General features: G+C 43.8%; 1 protein-coding gene across 1 annotated transcript; it reads left to right on the forward strand.

Annotated features, from left to right (window-relative positions):
* Positions 1-3,508: 3,508 nt before the first annotated feature.
* mfsd2al2 (major facilitator superfamily domain containing 2a-like 2) lies at positions 3,509-23,645 on the forward strand (the record flags this gene model as incomplete). The annotated part of the gene is made up of 13 exons (XM_034171522.1): positions 3,509-3,703; positions 5,244-5,368; positions 5,462-5,594; positions 6,660-6,738; positions 6,820-6,983; positions 7,515-7,605; positions 7,899-8,020; positions 17,232-17,315; positions 17,412-17,495; positions 18,730-18,842; positions 18,913-19,056; positions 19,140-19,295; positions 23,414-23,645. Coding segments are annotated over 13 exons (1,722 nt in total), but the record flags the coding sequence as incomplete, so codon positions are not given.
* Between the last annotated feature and the right edge of the window lie 801 nt (positions 23,646-24,446).

The raw sequence follows: 24,446 nt of genomic DNA on the forward strand, positions 1-24,446 counted from the left end.
CCGCCAAGTGGCTGAACCCCAGGCAAGCCCGCTGGTCATTGTTCTTCAGGCGTTTTGACTTCCGGATCACCTACCGCCCCGGGACCAAGAACCAAAGATCGGATGCTCTGTCCCGGGTTCACGAAGTCGAAGTCAAAACCGAGCTGTTGGATCCGCCGGAATCCATCCTACCTGAGTCCACTATCGTGGCCACCCTCACCTAGGAGGTGGAGAAGACCGTCCGGGAGGCCCTTGCACAGAACCCGGACCCAGGTAACGGACCGAAGAACCGCCTCTACGTCCCACCAGAGGCCAGAGCTGCTGTCCTGGACTTCTGTCACGGTTCCAAACTCTCCTGCCATCCAGGGTTGCGAAGGACCATGGCAGTGGTCCGGCAGCGCTTCTGGTGGGCGTCCATGGAAGCCGACGTCCGGGACTATGTCCAGGCCTGCACCACCTGCGCCAGGGGAAAGCTGACCACCAACGGGCACAGGGACTCCTCCAACCGTTACCTGTGCCCCATCGCCCCTGGTCCCACATCGGCCTGGACTTCGTCACGGGCCTCCCGCCGTCCCGGCACATGACTACCATCCTCACAATAGTAGACCGATTCTCCAAGGCGGCCCACTTCGTGGCCCTCCCGAAGCTCCCTACGGCCCAGGAGACAGGAGACCTCCTGGTCCACCACATCGTGTGTCTGCATGGGATACCCGTGGACATCGTCTCGGATCGAGGTCCCCAGTTCTCCTCTCAAGTCTGGAGGAGTTTCTGCAGGGAAACTGTGAGCCTCTCGTCTGGGTATCACCCGCAGACCAACGGACAGGCAGAACGGGCCAACCAGGAACTGGAGCAAGCCCTGCGCTGTGTGATGTCTGCGCACCCGACTGCCTGGAGTGAACATCTGGCCTGGATCGAGTATGCGCATAACAGCCAGGTGTCCTCTGCCACCGGCCTCTCCCCGTTTGAGGTGAGTCTGGGGTACCAACCCCATTGTTTCCTGTGGTGGAGGGAGAGGTCGGTGTGCCCTCGGTCCAGGCCCACCTGCGGAGGTGCCGTCGGGTGTGGCGCACCGCCCGTTCTGCCTTGTTGAAAGCCCAGATGGGGGCCAAAGCCCATGCAGATCGCTGGCGTTCCCCGGCCCCTGCATACCAGCCCGGGCAGGAGGTATGGCTTTCCACGAAAGACGTTCCTCTACAAGTGGACTCCCCAAAACTCAAAGACAGATACATTGGACCATTTAAGATCCTCAAGGTCCCAGCTTCACTGCGGATCCACCCGGTTTTCCATGTCTCTAGGTTGAAACTCTTTCACACCTCACCCCTCTGTGCTCCCGGACCGGCACCGCCTCCTGCCCGGATCATCGACAGGGAGCCGGCTTGGACTGTGCGTCGGCTCCTGGACGTCCGCCGGAAGGGCCGGGGTTTCCAGTACTTGGTGGACTGGGAGGGTTATGGACCCGAAGAACGCTCCTGGGTGAAGAGGAGCTTCATCCTGGATCCGGCCCTCCTGGCCGATTTCTACCATCGCCATCCCGACAAGCCGGGTCGGGCGCCAGGAGGCGCCCGTTGAGGGGGGGGTCCTGTTGTGTGGGCCGCTGAAGAGGAGGTACTGCTGGCCCACTACCAAAGGGCGCCCAGCCTGAAGTGCGGGCTTCAGGCACTAGAGGGCGCTGCCGCCTCACAAGAACAGCCGGGCTGACAGCTGTCACTCATCAACTATGACAGCTGTCACCAATCACCAGGTCATCAACCACACACACAAAAGCCGGACGACATCTCCACCTCGTCGCTGAGATATCGTCTACCTCTACGGTAAACTCTCAGCCGTTTGACTGTGCCGTTACGCACGTGATCTCTTTTCTGAGTGTTTGCAGGAGTTGCTGTAGCTGCTGTCAGCTGGGTGCGGCGTTTTGTGGTCCGTGTTGGAGTGACGCTCTTCACCCTCACGCCAAAACGATAAGTAACTCTTAGGCTCTGCACAACTGTGTTCTGTGTTAAAGGTGGAGGTGTTGTTTCCCACCTGGAAAGATGACTTGCTGACTGTTTACTGAGTGTATTGTCACACACTCATCACATCTGTTCTTCTGCTTCCTGCCAGCAGTACCAGATCCGACAGTCGGTGATGGTGACCACCTGGGGACTCGGGACTTGGCGGCTCCACTATCCTTCGGGTGCGGTGGCAGTGGAATTCGTGTGGGATCCGGTTCTACTCGAGACGGACGTCTCCTATCCTCGAGCCTACCCACACATCACCTTGTATATTTTGATTGTGATCCAAATTCTGCGTTTGTCTGTATTCTCGTTGTGCACATTTCACAACAGTAAAGTGTTGTATTTTTGGCTCATCTATTGTCTGCTCATTTACGCCCCCTGTTGTGGGTCCGTGTCACTACACTTTCCCAACATTATCAGCTCTTTAAGTTGGGATTTTTGTGGATTGGTGTACTTTTTATTATTGGTATTTATTGTTTTATTATACAGTTTTATTTTGTTTAGTGCTCTGATTCCTGGGAAAGGCCATATATTATTATTATTATTATTATTATTATTGTGTGATTTTTCTGTATATAAGCTGCACCAGCGTATTAGTTGCACAATGTCCCAAACAAGTAAAAAAACAAAACAAAAACAAAACACAACTTATGCACTAGAAAAAACAAATTTATCACTGTCAATAAATCAATAACAAGGCAGAGTAAAAGTAAAATAATGACTTAATAGATAAATTACTTACACCCAATGCATATATAAAAGTTAAGTCATTGACGTGGTTTCTTTATGTTTGTAAAACTGAATAAACTACTTTGATGTGTGTCAAAAACATTTTGAAGATGTCCAGTTTCTGTTAAATTTTAGATATCTCCTGTATGACTGACAAATTCAAGTCATATATGATCAGAATTTTATATAAGAAGCAATTATAGAAACTCATAAGATAAACATTCTAAGCAGATTAAAAGCTGTTAATATATTTGTTTTAGGTGGTTATGAATGTCTAATTATGTAACAAGAAACATGTTTATTATGCTATCTATAGTCTTATTAATACATAATAATGATAATAAGAATCTTATAAGGGCCTTATTACAAATTTTGGGAGGTGATAGTCAAGTGGCTAAAGTGGGCTTGTGACCAGAGGATCCTCAATTCAAATCCCCATCAGACGGAAAAATCACAAGGGGCTTTAGGTTAAGGTAACCCCCAAGTTGTTGCTGGTGTGCAGTTGAATGCCTTGACAGCACCCTGACATCTCTGTGTGTGTGTGTGTGTGTGTGTGTGTGTGTGTGTGTGTGTGTGTGTGTGTGTGTGTGTGTGTGTGTGTGTGTGTGTGTGTGTGTGTGGTGTGTGTGTGTGTGTGTGTGTGTGTGTGTGTGTGTGTGTGTGTGTGTGTGTGTGTGTGTGTGTGTGTGAGAGGTATAGTATCTTGACCATGAAAACACAATATAAACACAGTCTATTTACCATATAATTAGTTCATGTTTATTGCAAGGACTTTAATATAAAACATTTACAGCCTTTCAAAGTGAATTTTGTTGAAGTTGTATGTTGGCACGTCATTTCTTGCTCATGAAACTCTTCCATATGACAACCTGTGGCCCTTGCAGGACTCCCAGCGGATCCCTCGGATCACCAAGCTTTGTTATGCTGCTGGCTCGGTCCCGTATCAGTGCACTACAGCAGCTCTATTTGTCTCACAGCAGATATTCCTTCTGGATGTTGTGCAGGTACAAACTACACCTTTATCAGTTTTAAACGTTGAGTTAAATTCCCCCCCCGCCAGCCCTGGTCATACTGAACCATTGTTACTCACCTTTGAAAATTGAAATCTCATTTCAAAAAAATTAGTTTGAAAAGGAATGAATGAGACTGAACAGGACAACCATCAATCCAACATCAGTGACCTGCTTTCTACCTGCAACAATGTGTAAAGAAATACAGCTTGCTGGATGTATTTTTATTCTATTTATTCATATATTATTATTATTATTATTATTATTTGCTTAGTGCTGAATACACCAGTAACATATGGTGTGGTCTCCCTGTTTCCAACCTGAGGATGCTGTGTACCCTTATAAATGCTGGTCTTTGACATCAAATTGATCAACGTCTGATGGACAGGACACACATTATGGGGAAGGTCCACTAGTCTAGTCCAGTTCTAACCTCTTTATATAATTTTGTGGTGTATATTACAACCCCAAACTGATTTTAATGTTCACAAATAAATGTAATACTTTCAAACAGCTAACAAACCAGATCCAGTTTTGTTCAATTTACAAAGATAAATCATACACAGTAAAATCACCAGTGTCCATATGGACACTGACAGAGAGCTGTGTTCGGATACTCAGTAGTAAGTCAGACTCGTTTCCAGTGGGGGTTGGCCTCCGCCAGGGCTGCACCTTGTCACCAATCCTGTTTGTGATATTCATGGACAGGATATCAAGGCTTAGTCGGGGGGAGGACGGTTTCCAGTTTGGTGGGCTCAGGGTCTGATCACTGCTTTGCAGATGATGTAGTCCTGTTGGCTTCATCAGCCGATGACCTCCAACACTCACTGGATCGGTTCACAGCCGAGTGTGAAGTGGCTGCGATGAGGATCAGCACCTCTAAATCTGAGGCCATGGTTCTCAGCAGGAAACTGATGGATTACCTACTCCGGGTAGGGAATGAGGTTTTGCCCCAAGTAAAGGAGTTCAAGTAACTCTGGGTCTTGTTGATGAGTGAGGGGACAATAGAGCGCAAAATTGGCCAGCAAATCAGCACAGCATTCGCTCTGCAGTACTGTTGTGGCAAAAAGTGGGCTGAGCCAAAAAGCGAAGCTCTCGATCTACTGGTCAATCTTCATTCCTACTCTCACCTATGGTCATGAGGGTTTGGTCATGACTGAAAGAAGTAGATCATGGGTACAAGCGGCCAAAATGGGCTTCCTCAGGAGGGTGGCTGGTGTCTCCCTTAGAGATAGGGTGAGAAGCTCGGTTATCTGTGGAGAGCTCGGAGTAGAGCCGCTGCTCCTTCGTGTTGAAAGGAGCCAGCTGAGGTGGTTTGGGCATCTGGTAAGGATGCCCCCTGGGCGCCTCCCTAGGGAGGTGTTCCAGGCATGTCCATCTGGAAGGAGACCCCGGGGAAGACCCAGGACTAGGTGGAGAGATTATATCACCACAATGGCCTGGGAACGGCTTGGGATCACCCAATCAGAGGTGGTCAATGTGGTAACATTCCATATAAGAAATGTTACCAACCAACATTTCATTTGGTTCACAGATGGAGGCTATCTACGTGTCCATGATTCTGTTCCTGACTCGCGTCTGGGATGGCGTGACCGACCCTCTGGTTGGATACCTTGTGAGCCGCAGTAAGTGGACGCGCATAGGCAAACTCAAACCTTGGTTAGTGTCACCACATGCTTAACATACTCATTAGGCTGAACTATGAGTCATCCTTCTGTGTTGTGTTCAATGCTATCTGTGCTTCTCATACAGGATCGCATTTTCCACACCACTTGGTATCATCTTCTATGTGATGATGTGGATAATGCCATTTGGATCAGGTTCTCACGCTGCCAACTTAATGTGGTTCCTCTCAGTTTCCTGCCTGTTTGAGACCCTCATGACGGTAACTTGAACGCTGTTTCTCTTACTTCAAATCACTTTACTGTTACAGACCATGCAGTGTGTCATCATCAAGAACCAGCTTCAGTGGTTCTTCGTATGGATGACAGCCGATTTCCCGAGCAGATCTTCCACTTTCAGCTGAGTGAAGGAAAATGGTCTTGAAGAAATGCTAGCAGGGCCTCCATGAAGCACAACCTCAAGAACTGCTCCATGGAATGGAAGACCTGGGAAGAATAAGTGAGGGGCCAAGTCAGCTGTGAGCAGTGATCCACACGGGAGTAGAAGTCTTTGAAAAAATGCAGACGAACAACACAGAGGAGAAGAGGAGAAAGACGGAGAAGAGAGAGCAAGATCCTGACCGGTAAAAGCTTCCTGCAGCAAGCACGTGTAGTGTCAGTCAAAAACCGTGCACATCAAGACTGAGCCTGTTCAGTCATCTCCACGTCCACCATCCCACCTCAGAATTGATCAAGAGACAATCTTCCTTGCCATTGTGGAATTTCCACGACAACGACTATTCTCAGATGACAGAGAACCTTTTGTTGCTGTAGCTTCTGAGTTTTTCAAGCTCCAGTCTCACTTTGATGGATATAAATCTCAGAAAACCATGGTTTGAAATATTGTCCTTACCTTGGAAAACCTTAGAGGGTCGAGGATGTGGTGTCCATAATGAACCTGGATATTCCGTCAATGCGCCATGTTCTTGTTTTAACCATGGTAGGATTTCAAAATGCTTGAAAATATCTATTTTCCATCACAAAGTTTGACATACTTTGGTTGTCCTTTTTTTTGTGGAGGCTGTACATACCATGACATCACAGCATGTACAGCCAAGGAAGTGGAAGTGCCAAGGCTGCTACCAAGGTTGTGCCGAGGTTGTTTTTGCACATCACATCATGGTACAAGTCCAGCGTGTCATGTTATCAAACTGCATGATAGAATACATTCTCGGGCAACTGGGACCATCATATGCTAGTTTATCACATTATAGACCAGGACCTTTCCCAGTGTGTACGAGAACAGGGCTTCACTGGTGAAGGTGACATTTTCCTATCATCTCCAACAGTGCTACAACATCCCGTACCTCACACTGAACATGTTCCTGGGGGGAAACCAGAAGAACAGAGACTTTGCTACAGCATACAGTAAGTACACCAACTCCTCTGCAGATATCAGAACGCTGTTACCTGCAAGCCAACAATCGCTTCTGTCTGTTTGTTTGTCAGGAAAGGTCACAGACGCCTTTGCAATGGCGGTGGCTTCAGCCATTCAGGGCTACGTTGTAAAAGAGTACAACAAAGAAAAGCAGACAACATGTCAGCAGCATGACCACGATGACACCACACCTCAATCCACATCTTTGCCAACCACAACATTACTCCAGAAAACGGTAATGCTGCCATCGTTCACTGGAAAAGTGCAGCCAAATACATAAAAAAAAAAAAAGAGTTATCTCATTGAGGTAACCGTGCTGCATAGTGCAGAGAAGCAGAGCTTTGTTATTTTTGCAGAGTGATCCTTATCATCATCCGGGTTGGTACATTGTGATGTTGGCTTCTTAACTTGTTATATACAAGGGCTGACTGAGAAGTTTTGAGCCTGACTCAGAAGTATTAGGGTGTGGTTCTCCATCGCTTTGCATTCGGAGAACCTAACATTTCTCAAGAAAATGTGAAGTTTTGACTTTCTGGGTGCAGTGCTGAGAAATGTTGTGGTCTTCTTCTTCTTCACCAGTACGGATGTAGACAAACAAGATATAAGTGGATCAGACCATGTATTCCTGGTGTGAATCCCAGACAGGACAGCTTTACAGTTTGAGTCCTCAGACTTAGATTAAATGAATGCTACACGACCACGTCTCCAAAATGAGCGGGTTGTAGTCACATTGCTCTGAAGCTTAATCACTTTATTTCACCCCCAGCAAACGACTTTCCTGATATCCGCTTTGGCCATGGGTGGGATATTTTTCCTGTCCAGCCTGATTCTCCTGTTTGGGGTGAAAGAGCAACGAGGTGAGTGCTGGAATGTTGGGGAGTGGCTAACAAACATTACGTAACTTACTACTGAAGATGCATCAACGTTTTCCATGTTAATAATCAACCAGGTTGTGTCCAGATGCACATGCAGAGCAGGCAGGTCACTGCTGACCACAAACTTTGTGATGAAGGTTAAAGTCACTGTCTCAGAATACCGACGGCACTCAGTACATCATAAATAGACATTTTTGTGACTCTTATGGGCTGTTGCCATTTGTGTTTTTTAAGAACTAAACTTTGCCAAATATACTCCTGTTGTATTTTTTCAGCTCTGCCCTGTTCTCATGAGAAAGTGCGACCACCCTTTGTGACCTCACTTAGGATGCTTGCATGTCATTTTCCTTACCAGCGACTGGTGCTTGGTTTCGTGTTCTGCACATTTGCATTTCAGGTATACAGTTTTGTTTTGTTTTTTTAACATGACTACCCTGTGTGTCGGCAAAACCGGCAAGTTGGTATTGTTTTCACTGGTGTGTGTGCATTCGTGTGTGTGTGTCTGTGGAGATCAATCAAAAATGGCTGGATGGATTTCCTTCAAAGTTGGGGGTATATTTCGGTGATCGGAGTTTGGAGTAGTTTAGTCAAAGGACAAAAACCAAGGAAAACTTGATTAAAAAACAAAAAACACCATTCTTTCATAGAGCTTAACAATCAAAAAGCCTAGATAGGTAGATATCTAGAGATGATTAGACGTTGGAGTAGTTTAGTCAAAGGTTAAAGGTCACAATCAAAGAAAACATAGTCTGAAAAACCACCTGTTAGCTTTGATATCTAGAGGTTATTAGTATTAGTTGTATTATTTGTAGTAGTTTCAAACAGGCAAAGGTCAAGGCAAAGGAAAGCATGTTCCAAAAACAAAAACACCTGTTTTTTTTTTTGTTTTTTTTTTTTGCATATATCAAGAACCAAGAAGCCTAGATGGATAATCTACAGCATATATTTAGATTCTGGAGTAGGTTGGTCAAAGGTCAAGGAAACCACAGTTCCAACAAAACACAGTTTTATCCCCCTGGTATAATACGGGGAGATATAGCGATCAGCGTGTCCATCTGTCCATCCACCCGTCCGTCTGTCTGTCTGTTTTCACTTGTTAGCGTGATATCTCAAGAACCAGTTGACCAGTTTCATTCATATTTAGCATAAGACTGTACTTGAGTGATCCCCTGACATTACTGATTTGTGTGGACTGGGGGGATATGATGACTCTAGTTTAATATCTCAACAACCAAGAAGACTAGAGGGATCAGCTGTAGTGGGAATATTACTTGGAAAGTAATAATAGAAATCTTGGGGTGATCAGATCAATGGAGAAGGAAAACTTGGTCCAAAAAAAGCACCTTTTTTGTGTATCTCAACAACCAACAAGTCTATGAGGGCTCGAACTTGGTGGAAATATTACTTTGATAGATATCTAGAGGTGATTAGATTTTGGAATTGTTTGGTCACAGGGACCCAACAAGGGATCATGTTTGTCAAGGAAACGCGGTCCCTTATTTGTGACTGACTGCTATGAATAACTTTAAAATTGTCCCGATTTGCCCTGGATCTGGGCTCATGTGCCGTTTTGTCTTTTTTTTTTTTTTTTTTTTTTATCTGTGAGCCATTAGTCTTTGATTTTCTGTTTAGCATGATTTCAGTCTCTGGTTGTATTTATCTGGTCATTTTATTTTAGTCACTTGTTTAGTCTCATCTTGGTTTGGTTCTGATTATCTATTTTCTGTGCATATTATTTTTGTTACTGGTTTTATGCTCTGTTTATCATTTTTCTGTGTAGTCATTAGTTGTATTAGCTGTTATTCTTTTGCCACATTGTGAGTTCCAGTTTAGTTTCTGCCCCAGCCTTTAATGTCTTGGTTATAGTTCTGTATGCCTTCTGTCTGTCTTTTTGCTCCTGCTCTCATTCCTCTCCACTCTGCTTTGTGTTTGTCTCTGCACTATCTTGCACCACTTCTTTCCTCTTAGTCTATCTGCTTTGTGTTACTGCACTCTCGACACCTGTCCTCTCTCATCTTTGTTTTTTACCACACACCTGTTCTCACTTACCTTAATCACCACACCTTGTATTTAAGCCCACCTGGTTCTCTCCCTCACTGCTCGTTTGTTGCACTTCTTGTCTTCCTTCCAGCCTGTGTATTTTTGTAGTTCTTGATCATTATATTCTGCCGGTTACAACCTTGCTTGTTTTTTGACCTTGCCCTTTTGCCTCAGCCTGTGTTATACTGTCTCGCTGTGCCTCTGAACCCCGCCTGTTTGGTCACGCCTTTTTACCTTGTGCTTTCCTGTACTTCTGCATCGCTGACTGACCACCTGTGTACTGTATCCTAGTGATAGCAATTTCGAAGCCTCATGAACCAATGAGCCACTGGAACACAACTGGCTGAAAATCGACACACCGCATTGACACGCTTGATACAGTTTGAAGGGTGACATCTGCTGGATTGCTTTGAGAATTACCTTGATCAAGTGCCCTGACAAATGTTTGCATTAATTCATGACTGATGTGGTTTGTTCTTGAAAAATAATAATAAAAAAAATGTCATATGTATTATTGTGTCTTTCTTAATGTAATAAATAGTCCCTACAGATGCACATATTGGTTATGAAAGCCTTTATTGTAGACTATATGTAGATTTGTGTTATCATTCCTCAAACTATATTTGGATAAAATGTGACGACTCGTGTCGCCCAGTATTTGAGCCGGTCTTCTCCTCTGGAGAGAAATTAGATTTTTTAGACCAAGCCTGGAGCTTAGTTGAAGCCACCCGCTGGTTATATGATTACTTCCCAGAATGAGAAGATTTGGACAGTTTGTTTCCTGCTGGGAGTCTTCCTGCCTGGGTGTGGCAACCTGAACTGCGTCTGCCGTCCAGCCCACCTTACTGTGACAGTGAGTCTGATTGGGTGGACATAGAGGATGATGAAGATGATAATTATGAAGGTGATTCTTCATCAGAGATGGATGGGCAGGCACTCCAAGACACTGCTGCTGTTTTCTTTAAGATTCAAGACTTGTATTTTGAATTTTCGGACAATCCAGGACGGCAGTACCGAAAACAAGTTTTTTCGGCAACCATCCAGCTTTTGCAGGCTGAGCCCGATATAGTGGCGGCATATCCGGATTTGGCAACCATCAAAACACAGTTCAGGCAAGGTCAGTTGCCTCCTTACATTGAAGACCCAGTGGACTATCTTTTTGAGTCAAATATTCATGAGACCCGCTTCGACACGCCACGCATAATCACCCTGTCTGACGCAGCAGTTGCACCGCTCAAACCATCCACTCCAGCAGCTCAACAGTTCCTGACCCGGCCACTTTCATCACCGAGCTTCCCACAGAATACTGTGCCCACAAAGACCACGCCTTGTCTGCCACCTGCACCAGCTCCACGGCGTGCATCAGCGCAGATGCCTGTTTTGCAGCCATGTGTGGCACCCACGCAGGCCAAGATTCGTTCTCCTCTGGTGCCAGCACCACGCAAGTCCCAAGCTCTCATGTTTCCTCACTGCTCTCCGGTGCTCTCTCCCACCAAGTCAGCAGAACCAATCCTGTTTCCTGAATTGCCGACAGAGCCATCAGGAAAGTTTCCCCGTCAGAGCTCTCAGCAGTGCACCTGCCATCGGAGAAGCCTGTAGTGCACACATCATTGAGATCTTCAGCGGTGCCTACAGAGTCATCCACTTTGTGCATGACTCAGACCTCATCGGCGCTGTTTCCACCTCTGGAACTGCCAGCGAAATCACAGTTGACGTTCACGCCACCACTGCCATCTGCAGCGCATGCTACACGGGAATCTCCAGCAGCACCCAGAGACTCTTTCCCAGCGTACTCCTCCCCGATTCCATCAGTGCCGTCCCTGCATCCAGAATTACCGTCAGAACCGATGTCAAAGTTCTCGCTACAGCAGCCTACAGTGGCCCCTCCACAGTCATCAGCTGCACCAGCCTCTTCCAAGCACAGCACCTCCAAGCCCACAGCAGTGCACACACCGCCAAGTTCATCCACAGCATGCACGATTCCAAGACTTCCAGCTTCGACCTCTCCTTCAGTGTCTCCTCTACCCATTCAACCACCGGAGCCTTCCATGAGCTTCAGGTCCACTACAGAACAGTTAAGTTGGCGTTGTTTTGTTTTTTGATTGTACCTTTCAGTTTTTGATTCTCTTTGTTACACCTGTGGAGACCACAAGAGATGCAGTTTAGTGTTTCTGGTTGGAATCAGGTTTTGACTCCATTTGATTTTTGCACCACGTTACTCATCATTATCTCCAGTATTTTGTGTTTTAGATTTACATTATTTTTCTGGCCCTTTTTCTGGTGGTATTTTTGGTTAAACCAGTTTAGCATCCCACGTCTTTGGTTGATTAATTTTTCTCCCAGGATCTTCATTAAGTCCTCGGGTTTTAGTCACCCTCCCAGTCAATTTTGTTGGTACTAGTACTGTTTGCATTCTGTCATCAAGCATTTAATTTCCCAGTGTAGGTTTTTTGCTAATTCGTTTGTGCTATGTGGTTTCTGCAGTTTGTACAGAGTTCCATCTTGGTGAATGTTTTCTTTTTTGTATTCAATGATTAAGCAATTTAATTTCCCACGTCTGCATTCTGTTAGCTCTTCAGGCAGCCCCATTGTAAAGTGTTCCAAACTTGATCGCCACCTTTGTTTGTTTTGTGGGATTTCTCTCCTTTTGCGTTTTCTTAGAAAGCAGTTCAATGGCTCATGCAGTCCTTTTTCAAGTATATTTTTGTCCATGGCCCTAGTAGTGTTACTTTTTTTTTTTTTTTTTACATTCTTCACTTAAGCAGACTTTTTTCACCCATCCACACTCGGTTAGCACCTTTTGCAGTTCTGTTATTGGTTTTCCCATTTTTTGGCCCCTAAGTTGGTCTTGTCAATTTTTGCACCTCCTGCTTTTTCTATTCTTTAGTGCAGCTAGTTTGTCCCTCGTGTCATATTTTCGGTTGCTTACATCACCGCCATTTTGCGGATTTATTTGCTGTTGGTTCCCTCCAGTGTCAATAGGGCCATTGGGTTTCTCGTTTTTTATGTTCTGGTATTATGTGGCTTTGGTTCCCCTGGGTGTTAATTGGTTTTGTTTTTCAGCAGGTACTCTCTTCTCTTGTTTCATTGGTTAATTTTGTGTCTCCCTCCTTCCTCCAGTGGCTCAATCAGTCCCTTGTCCTGATGAGGTTTTGTTTTTCCAGGTTTTTATGTCATATGTCTGACCCTTGTCCTCCCCATGATTCTCATCACTGTTCCCCTGATTTGTCTGGAGACCTTAGTGGACCTTGTGGCCGGCCCTTGGACTCACCTATAGACCTTAAAACACCTCACAACCATCCTCCTGCTGTTCCTAAGCACTTTGATAGGCCTCATGGTTGTCCTCCCAATTCTACTCCTTTTATCATTGACTGCCCCGTTGTCTTTCAGCCTCTGCCACAGCCCACTGTACATTGTATGATGGACCATTTGACTGTTGCTGGGCCTGGTTACCCTCATGTCTGACCTCCGGGTTTCTCTGTGTCCCATTGTAGACCTGGGGTCTGACTTTATCCTCTGACCAATTTATGTCAACCATGCAATGGCCCTGCACCCTCAGTTTTTTACCCTGGTGGGTCGCCTGGTCTTTGTTCTGATGCTACTTTGGCCTCTGGTAATATGTTTTCTCTTAGACGGCCGTTCGGCCATCCGGGTTTTGATCTTGTTGTTTTGGGGGGGGTTTTGTTGCTTTCCTCCGGTTCCCCTGTTTGGCTGCGCCCACCTCCTGGCCCCCTCCTGTCCGCCCATGGATGTCTGCTTGTTGGATTTGCTTTTTGTGGCCATCTGGGTCGGCCATTTTGGGGGGGCTACTGTCACAATTTGTCCTGCATCTGGGCTCATCTGCTGTTTTGTCTTTTTTTTTAATCTGTGAGCCATTAGTCTTTGATTTTCTGTTTAGCATGATTTCAGTCTCTGGTTGTATTTATCTGGTCATTTTATTTTAGTCACTTGAGCAGCCGGGAAAGCAGGCCGACTGGGTGACTGTGAGGAGGAAGCGTAGCCCTAAACAGAAGCCCCGTGTACACCGCCAACCCGTTCACATCTCTAACCGTTTTTCCCCACTCGGCGACACACCCACCGAGGATCAAACTCTGGTTATTGGCGACTCTGTTTTGAGAAATGTGAAGTTAGCGACACCAGCAACCATAGTCAATTGTCTTCCGGGGGCCAGAGCAGGCGACATTGAAGGAAATTTGAAACTGCTGGCTAAGGCTAAGCGTAAATTTGGTAAGATTGTAATTCACGTCGGCAGTAATGACACCCGGTTACGCCAATCGGAGGTCACTAAAATTAACATTAAATCGGTGTGTAACTTTGCAAAAACAATGTCGGACTCTGTAGTTTTCTCTGGGCCCCTCCCCAATCGGACCGGGAGTGACATGTTTAGCCTCATGTTCTCCTTGAATTGCTGGCTGTCTGAGTGGTGTCCAAAAAATGAGGTTAAAGTTAAAGTCATTAACTTTAACTAGTAATGACTTCATGACTTTCTTTGCTAACAAAATTTTAACTATTAGAGAAAAAATTACTCATAACCATCCCAAAGACGTATCGTTATCTTTGGCTGCTTTCAGTGATGCCGGTATTTGGTTAGACGCTTTCTCTCCGATTGTTCTGTCTGAGTTATTTTCATTAGTTACTTCATCCAAACCATCAACATGTTTATTAGACCCCATTCCTACCAGGCTGCTCAAGGAAGCCCTACCATTATTTAATGCTTCGATCTTAAATATGATCAATCTATCTTTGTTAGTTGGCTATGTACCACAGGCTTTTAAGGTGGCAGTAATTAAACCATTACTTAAAAAGCCATCACTTGACCCAGCTATCTTAGCTAATTATAGGCCAATCTCCAACCTTCCTTTTCTCTCAAAAATTCTTGAAAGGGTAGTTGTAAAACAGCTAACTGATCATATGCAGAGGAATGGTCTATTTGAAGAGTTTCAGTCAGGTTTTAGAATTCATCATAGTACAGAAACAGCATTAGTGAAGGTTACAAATTGTCTTCTTATGGCCTCGGACAGTGGACTCATCTCTGTGCTTGTTCTGTTAGACCTCAGTGCTGCTTTTGATACTGTTGACCATAAAATTTTATTACAGAGATTAGAGCATGCCATAGGTATTAAAGGCACTGCGCTGCGGTGGTTTGAATCATATTTGTCTAATAGATTACAATTTGTTCATGTAAATGGGGAATCTTCTTCACAGACTAAAGTTAATTATGGAGTTCCACAAGGTTCTGTGCTAGGACCAATTTTATTCACTTTATATATGCTTCCCTTAGGCAGTATTATTAGACGGTATTGCTTAAATTTTCATTGTTACGCAGATGATACCCAGCTTTATCTATCCATGAAGCCAGAGGACACACACCAATTAGCTAAACTGCAGGATTGTCTTACAGACATAAAGACATGGATGACCTCTAATTTCCTGCTTTTAAACTCAGATAAAACTGAAGTTATTGTACTTGGCCCCACAAATCTTAGAAACATGGTGTCTAACCAGATCCTTACTCTGGATGGCATTACCCTGACCCCTAGTAATACTGTGAGAAATCTTGGAGTCATTTTTGATCAGGATATGTCATTCAAAGCGCATATTAAACAAATATGTAGGACTGCTTTTTTGCATTTACGCAATATCTCTAAAATCAGAAAGGTCTTGTCTCAGAGTGATGCTGAAAAACTAATTCATGCATTTATTTCCTCTAGGCTGGACTATTGTAATTCATTATTATCAGGTTGTCCTAAAAGTTCCCTAAAAAGCCTTCAGTTAATTCAAAATGCTGCAGCTAGAGTACTGACGGGGACTAGAAGGAGAGAGCATATCTCACCCATATTGGCCTCTCTTCATTGGCTTCCTGTTAATTCTAGAATAGAATTTAAAATTCTTCTTCTTACTTATAAGGTTTTGAATAATCAGGTCCCATCTTATCTTAGGGACCTCGTAGTACCATATCACCCCAATAGAGCGCTTCGCTCTCAGACTGCAGGCTTACTTGTAGTTCCTAGGGTTTGTAAGAGTAGAATGGGAGGCAGAGCCTTCAGCTTTCAGGCTCCTCTCCTGTGGAACCAGCTCCCAATTCAGATCAGGGAGACAGACACCCTCTCTACTTTTAAGATTAGGCTTAAAACTTTCCTTTTTGCTAAAGCTTATAGTTAGGGCTGGATCAGGTGACCCTGAACCATCCCTTAGTTATGCTGCTATAGACGTTGACTGCTGGGGGGTTCCCATGATGCACTGTTTCTTTCTCTTTTTGCTCTGTATGCACCACTCTGCATTTAATCATTAGTGATCGATCTCTGCTCCCCTCCACAGCATGTCTTTTTCCTGGTTCTCTCCCTCAGCCCCAACCAGTCCCAGCAGAAGACTGCCCCTCCCTGAGCCTGGTTCTGCTGGAGGTTTCTTCCTGTTAAAAGGGAGTTTTTCCTTCCCACTGTAGCCAAGTGCTTGCTCACAGGGGGTCGTTTTGACCGTTGGGGTTTTACATAATTATTGTATGGCCTTGCCTTACAATATAAAGCGCCTTGGGGCAACTGTTTGTTGTGATTTGGCGCTATATAAAAAAATTGATTGATTGATTGATTGACTTGTTTAGTCTCATCTTGGTTTGGTTCTGATTATCTCTTTTCTGTGCATATTATTTTTGTTTCTGGTTTTATGCTCTGTTTATCATTTTTCTGTGTCGTAATTAGTTGTATTAGCTGTTATCCTTTTGCCACATTGTGAGTTCCAGTTTAGTTTCTGCCCCAGCCTTTAATGTCTTGGTTATAGTTCTGTATGCCTTCTGTCTGTCTTTTTGTTTCTGCTCTCACTTCTCTCCACTCTGCTTTGTGTTTGTCTCTGCACTATCTTGCACCACTTCTTTCCTCTTAGTCTATCTGCTTTGTGTTACTGCACTCTCTGCACCTGTCCTCTCTCATCTTTGTTTTTGTTTTTTTTCCCACACACCTGTTCTCACTTACCTTAATCACCACACCTTGTATTTAAGCCCACCTGGTTCTCTCCCTTACTGCATGTTCGTTGTACTTCTTGTCTTTGTTCCAGCCTGTGTATTTTTGTAGTTCTTGACCATTGTATTCTGCCAGTTACAACCTTGCTTGCCTTTTGACCTTGCCCTTTTGCCTCAGCCTGTATTATACTGTCTCGCCGTGCCTCTGAACCCCGCCTGTTTGGCCACGCCTTTTTGCCTTGTGCTTTCCTGTCCTTCTGCTTCGCTGACTGACCACTTGTGTACCATATCCTTGCCTGTGTTCCAAGATAAAGCCTTTTGATTCTCCCCCTTCTGAGTCTGTAAGTCTGCATTTGTGTCCAGCATTCAGTCTGTCCCAAGCCATGGGCCCTGACAAAAATGAAGCCATCTTAAGTCATATAATGTCGTCAGTCACACATAGTCAAAAACATCACATGCATATTTACTAGTACATTTATATTGTGGTGTGTAGTGAACATCAGCCCTCTGATGACTTTATTTTCTAACCTGCTTGAAGCATGAGAGGAAAAAAGTTGATTTGTATTTTTCAAAGCCATACATGATGACTTACCGCTGGGTGTGTTTCCTCTGACAGACATCACTGGGTAACTTTGCACTGTTCTGCAGTCACGTGGCCGGGCTGGGGAACCATTTCCAGCTACTCATCCTGACCCTACTGGTGAGACGCACCAAACAAAAATGACATCCAGCGATTGTATAGAATGCATTGAGTTTTAAGAAGTGCACGACTGATTTAAAAGTGTCCCGTTGACAGAGTTCTTCTACGGTAGGGGTTCTGATTTGGCAAGCTGTTCTCAGGAGAGTGGGGAAAAAAACAACACTTTTTATTGGAATGTCGGTAAGAAAATAATGTCTTACATTGAAAACAATGTTCTTGATAGCAATGGGAATTGAAAAGCGGTTCCAGTAGAAAGCCAGTTTCAGATTTGTCAATCTGTCAGAATTGTACGCCTCATTCATGATGAATTCCTCTTCTCAGTACCGCCATGTTTTTCTGACAAGTCCATGTTGCAGAAATTCATGTGTCGTGACCAGTGGCGGGCACAGCTAACTGAAAAGTTAGCTTTGATAACCATTAATCTGCTAACTGAAAAGTTAACTTTTACAACGCTAAACTGATAAACCACTAAAAAAATTCAGCGTTACCACTAACTGCTAACTTTTAGGATTTACTCAGTCGCGGCCAAATCTGTCAACTACTGATAAGCCAGTTTCAAGTTTAACCGCTGCAGGGCCTGCTGGGGCTGTGGAATCACAAGCACAAAACAAATGCACAAAAAATAAATAAAATCCCCCAAACAGTCATCATCTTTATAAAAAGCAGTAAATCGCAATATTAATAGTCACAGTTTATCTCTGTATTATATTTATGAACACAGAAATGTCTCAGCTGTGTTGCGTTCAATGTGACTGGTAAAATCTACACCTCATCCGTCACGTTGAGCTACCCCACCGAAGAAAACCCACGTAAGTTTTGTAAAAAAAAGTAAAGATTTGCATGTACACGCTGTCTTTGCAGCAGACACAGTAATTGTAAATATTTATGCTACAGGAGCCCGTCTCGACAGAACACTAACCTGACTGCTCCAGACACACAGCAGACACTAACATGTATGACTTTAGGGTTTACAAATGTTTTTGACCGTTAAACTTTATCATATTACCAGCAAAAAATTTTTAGCAGAGTAAAAGTTAGCGGAACTAAATTTTTCAGAAGCTAATTGGTCTGCTGATGGCTTTCAAATTAGCTGAAAAGCTAATCCGCTAATGAAAAACTTAGCTTTGCTAATTAGTGGTTAACGAATTAGTGGAACTGTGCCCACCAGTGGTCGTGACATGAGCTGCGACGACATGACGCCGAAGTCTGGCAACAAGAAAAACAGCTGTGTTAATGCTGAAAACCTGTGTAGAGCTACACTTTGTTTTAAATAAAAAAAACAAAACAAGAATTGATAAAGATTAAGACCGATAATCAGAATCAGTAGTATTGATAAAATCTCAATTCCCATTCCCATTTCTCGACCTTGTATCTTGTAACCTGTGCTTATTTTCTTTCTTTATTTTGCCATCAGCTCTTCCTGCCATCATCAGCTGTGATCATGTTGGTTCCCACTAACCTGCCCATCCTCACCGTTATGTGCGTTTTGATTGGCATCAGCCTGGCAACCTTGTTCTTGCTGCCCTGGTGAGTCATCTCCATTTGAAGTGTAACTGAAAGTGAAATGTGAGGCTGAACACGGTGCTGTGCTTTAAAGGTCCATGCTTCCAGATGTGGTGGACGACTTCACTCTGAAACACCCGTCCTACCAAGACATGGAGTCTTTGTTCTTCTCCTGTTACGCTTTCTGCCAAAAGCTGGGAGGAAGCCTGGCTGTTGGAATTTCAACACTGACATTACAGTGAGTCATGTTCTATTCATTTTCTCTCCCCGTGTGTGTGTGTGTGTTCATCTGGAGTGTGAACTTGTTTTATCTCTCTGCAGGTTTGTGGGCTACAAAGCAAATGCGTGTCACCATGGTGACGGCGTGACGACGGCGCTGATGGTGCTGTTCTCATTAGTTCCTGTTGTTCTGCTGTTGATGGGGATCCTCACTTTCATGTTCTACCCGATTGATGAGAGGGAAGAAATGGCAGCTATGTGAGTCAGTGAATTCTCACCGCAAACGATAAAACAAGAAAAACCCATCAAAAAACATCCGTGATGTCTATCCAGTTGATAGGGTACATCTTCACAAGGCACAGCACTCAGTTTTTTACTTACTGTATTTCCTTCATTAAATGCCTAACCTTGAATGGGTCCTGCACTCTAAAAAATGAACCACTGTCTCAATCAGAAAAAGTGATGTAACAATTTGCATAGATTTTTTTTTTTAAAGTGATTTCAACTTAAGCTATTTCAACTTAACTAAAGAAGTTTTGTGGCATTAACTCAGTTGAAAGTTGAAATAATAATAATAAAAAATCTATGCAAATTATTGCATCAATTTTTCTCGTTGAAACAGCAGTTCCATTGTTAGAGTGCCTCATTTAATGGCCGGGTCAAAACTTTATCTGAAAATAAATAAAGGCTTGCCTTAAATAAGTGCCAGGCATTATGTGCATTACAAGGATTACATATGGTCGAGTCACTCTTTTTTTTCTAAGTCTACTGCGGAGTGGTACCGTAAAATCATTAATTACTAAATAGTAGTTAGTGAACTTACGGTCCTAGTGGTTTTATAAATTGTATGTGATAGTGATGAATTCAAAAGATTTTTTAAATCAGTGTAATCTCAGCTGTAGCAAGGCTAATTCCAGATTTGAATGATAATATTTTATATAAAGGATGCACATGCCTGTTGAGGCCACACATCAGCGATACCATATCTGTGCAAAGGCTTATACATATTGTTATCTATATATTAAATTAGCCAAGTGACCTCTGTGTGTGTGTGCATGTGTATGGTTTCAATCATGATGGAAGCGGGGAGGGCTGACATTTGCCAATGTTCATCCTGCTTCAAATGGCAGGATGAACGTTGCAAAAAAGTAAAGTTGATAGAACAAATATATTTGGAGAAATTAGTGATTTTTTGCTAACCAGTAAACAATGGACATTGTGCTGCAATGCACCATGGGAGTTTGAGGTTTTGGGGGTTTAAATGTTTTTGATTTATTGTGTTTTTGTACTTCAGTTGGTTTAGTTAAGTGTCATGTTGCCGTTACCATGAGCGAGTTAAGTGTCATGTTGTGGGTACCATGAATGAAAAGTGTAGTGCATTTAATGTTTTCCACCACCGTCTCTGTTTGAGCATGTCTAAAAATAGAAGCACCTGCTTGTGGCAGAATGTGGAAGAGACAAAAAGCTCTCAGTGCATGCATGCATACGTGTGTAAAACTTTTATCATGGAGAAAGTGGGTAAAGCTGACATTTGCCTTTTGGTGTGGTTATGTATTTTGGGTCAAGGATGAACAATGTAAAAACATAACATTGATAGGACTTATATTTTTGGAGAAACTATGGATATTGGCTTCTTCTTTGTCTTTCGGCTGTTCCCGTTAGGGGTCACCACAGCAGATCAATCGTTTCCATCTCACCCTGTCCTCTGTATCTTCCTCTGTCACACCAACCACCTGCATGTCCTCCTTCAGCACATCCATAAACCTCCTCTTTGATCTCCCTCTTCTCCTCCTGCCTGGTGGCTCCATCCTCAGCGTCCTTCTCCCTATATACCCTGGGTCCCTCCTCTGCACATGTCCAAACCATCTCAATCTCGCCTCTCTGACTTTGTCTCCAAACCATCCCACCTGAGCTGTCCCTCTGATATGTTCATTTTTAATCTTGTCCATTCTTGTCACTCCCAAAGAGAATCTCAACATCTTCAGCTCTGCCACCTCCAACTCTACCTCCTGTCTTTTTGTTAGTGCCACCGTCTCTAAGCCGTACAACATAGCTGGTCTCACTACTGTCTTGTAAACGTTCCTCTTCCCTCTTGCTGATATTCTTCAGTCACAAATCACTCCTGCCACCTTTCTCCACCCTGCTTGCACTTTCTTCTTCACCTCTTTACCTCACTCTCCATTACTTTGAACAGTTGACCCCCAAATATTTAAACTCATCTATTTTCACCACTTCTACTCCTTTTAACTGCACTATTCCACTGGGCTCCCTCTCACCACATCATCCAGCCTTTTCTCTCGTTCATTTTCTTCATTCATCAGCTCTTTAAAATATTCCCTCCACCTTCTCAGCACATTACCATGTGCATCTTTTACCACCCTAACCTGCTGCACATCCTTTCCAGCTCTGTCCCTTTGTCTGGCCAATCGGTACAAGTCCTTTTCTCCTTCCTTACTATTCAACTTCTTGTACAGCTCACAATATGCCTTTTCCTTTGCTTTTGCCACTTCTCTTCTCGCCTTACGCCGCATCTCCTTGTACTCCTGTCTACTTTCGTCATCTCTCTGACTATCCCAAAACTTTTTCACCAACCTCTTTCTCCTTTCCTGGACCTCTTTGTTCCACCACCAAGTCTCCTTGTCTTCCTTCCACTGTCCAGATGTCATACCCAGTACTGTCCTAGCTGTCTCCCTCACCACATCTGCAGTACTTTTCCAGTTGTCCAAAATTGCTTCCCCTCCAACCAGTGCTTCTCTCACCTGCTTGCTAAATTTCACACGTCTTCCTCCTTCAGCTTCCACCACCTGATCCTTTGAGCTCTCACTCTCCTTCACCCTTAAATTCATCCTACAAACAACCATCCTATGCTGTCTAATGACACTCTCTCCTGCTACCACCTTACAGTCTCCGATTTCTTTTAGCTTGCATCTCCTATAAAGAATGTAGTCCACCTGTGTGCACCTTCCTCCACACTTATATGTTACCCTGTGCTCCTCCCTTTTCTTAAAGTAGGTATTCACCATAGCCATTTCCATCCTTTTTGCAAAATCAACTACCATCTGTCCTTCCCCATTCCTATCCTTGATACCATATCTACCCATTACTTCCTCATCACCTCTGTTCCCTTCACCAACATGCCCACTGAAGTCCACTCCTATCACCACTCTTTCATGTTTGGGCACACTCTCCACCACCTCATCTAACACACTCCAGAAATCGTCTTTCTCCTTCATCTCACAACCTACCTGTGGGACATATGCACTGATGATATTCATCACCCCTTCAATTTCCAACTTCATACTCATCACCCTGTCAGACACTCGCTTAACCTCCAACACACTTAACATACTCTTCCTTTAAAATTACCCCAACACCATTTCTCTTCCTGTCCTCACCATGATGCCACAACTTGTACCCACCGCCGATGCTCCTGCTCTTACTTCCCTTCCACTTGGTCTCTTGCACACACAATATGTCTACCTTTCTCCTCTCCATCATATTAGCCAGCTCTCTCCCTTTACCAGTCATACTACCAACATTCAAAGTCCCCACTCTCATTTCCACCCTTCTAGTTTTCTTCTTCTCCAGCTGTTTGTGGAAATGTTCTCCTCCTCTTCTTCACCGTCTTTGCCCAGCAGTAGCCCAATTTCCACCAGCACCCTGTTGGGCAACAGCACCGGTGGCGGACATTGTTAACCTGGGCCTCGACCGATCCAGTATGGAAATTCGATTCTTAGTCTGCATAATTGGGTTGGCTTGTTTTACGCCGGATGCTCTTCCTGACGCAACCCTCCGGGCTTGGGACTGGCACTCAGAATGTACTGGCTGCACACCCCATATGGCTGAGTTTGGATATTAGCTAACATTGCTAACACGCCATTCCAGTAGGGGATGGTAAATCATCTCTTTATTAAAAGCATGCATGTGTGATTTTTATTTCATAAGTTCAATGTAAGTACATAATATAATTGTAAATACGGTAAAAATGCATCGATGACACAAGAAAGTGAAAACACTTATTTTCATTGTGGTCCATTTAAAAATCAAATGAAAAAATAGAAGTAATAATGCGTATATGACAACAACAACCTCAATGATTTTAAGACAGTAAATTAAGACAGTAAATTAACATTTAAAAATTAACAGGAAATGAAAGTTTTTCTTCTAAAAAAAAAAACTGTTGAGGTCTAAGGTTCTAAAAACATTCTGGACTCGCACATCATTACAACTCATTACAGAAACTTTGCCCAATTTATTATCACCCTTGAAAAATGTCAGCTACCTATTTTATAAACACTACCCAATCTAGAGCCTGTGAATCCCCGCGTGCAACACGTTAGTTATTATGAAACTGTCTTTTTATTTGCATTTTCCAGCCCAAATGCTGCACTTTTCGTCACACAAGAGGATACAGAGCATCGTGCTGATGTAACACTAACTCAGGTGTCGGCTGAATCTAGCAGCACTTGTGGAAGTGGGAGAGTGAGATTGTTTATGCCTCAGTATGATGATTGGACGCCACGCCAAAGCAGTGCAAATTTTCCTCAGAATGCTGCTGGGACTGTGCCTTTCACCTCAAAGATGAAATCCAAAGTCACACTAGTGTAGTGACGACACAAAGTTCAACAAAATGGTTCATAAAAAATGGCCCCTGCAATTTAATACTACAGTAAATGATACTTAACACATATTAACACTGCAGTGGTGTTACTTTTGAAGTAGTTTGTGGTTGTACTGGACTGTTACAATTTAAATGTTTTCTGCTTTATAATGGAAACAGATTCTTCTGTAATGATGATATACACAGATCACAGGTCACAGATGTCTTTGACTCCCTGACTCATGTCTTGGACTCTGAGTCAAAGTCATTGGTCATAGACTTTACCATAGAGTGTCATATTGTTTGTATTTCTTCATAACTGATGTGAATAAAGTCCAAGACATATTCAGTGACTTGGGAATGTTCATGTATCCATCCCCTGACTTGGGAATGTTCATGTATCTGTCCCCTGACTTGGGAATGTTCATGTATCCCTCCCCTGACTTGGGAATGTTCATGTATCCATCCCCTGACTTGCCTGAAGAAAACTGGCAAAAAAAACCCCAACAGATTATTATATGACTGTGACGTTACGGGCGCTCTCACTGATTACCAGTCTGATATTTTCCCATTTCGGACCGGTTACCATGACAAATCGGTCCGCAACACGCATTTTTGTTACAAACTAGGAAGCTAAAAACATGATTAGAAAAACCAAGTCAGACATGAATGTACTCCATAAATATCTTAACAGCATCAGAAAAAACACACAGATTGAAAGCTTACCAGCTAACGACCAGACCATCTGTTAGCAAGTTCTTCATGGAGGTAAGAAAGCAAATGAGCCCAACACTGTCAGCAGCATATAG

This window comes from Thalassophryne amazonica, chromosome 6, assembly GCF_902500255.1.
Source record: "Thalassophryne amazonica chromosome 6, fThaAma1.1, whole genome shotgun sequence".
NCBI lineage: Eukaryota > Metazoa > Chordata > Actinopteri > Batrachoidiformes > Batrachoididae > Thalassophryne > Thalassophryne amazonica.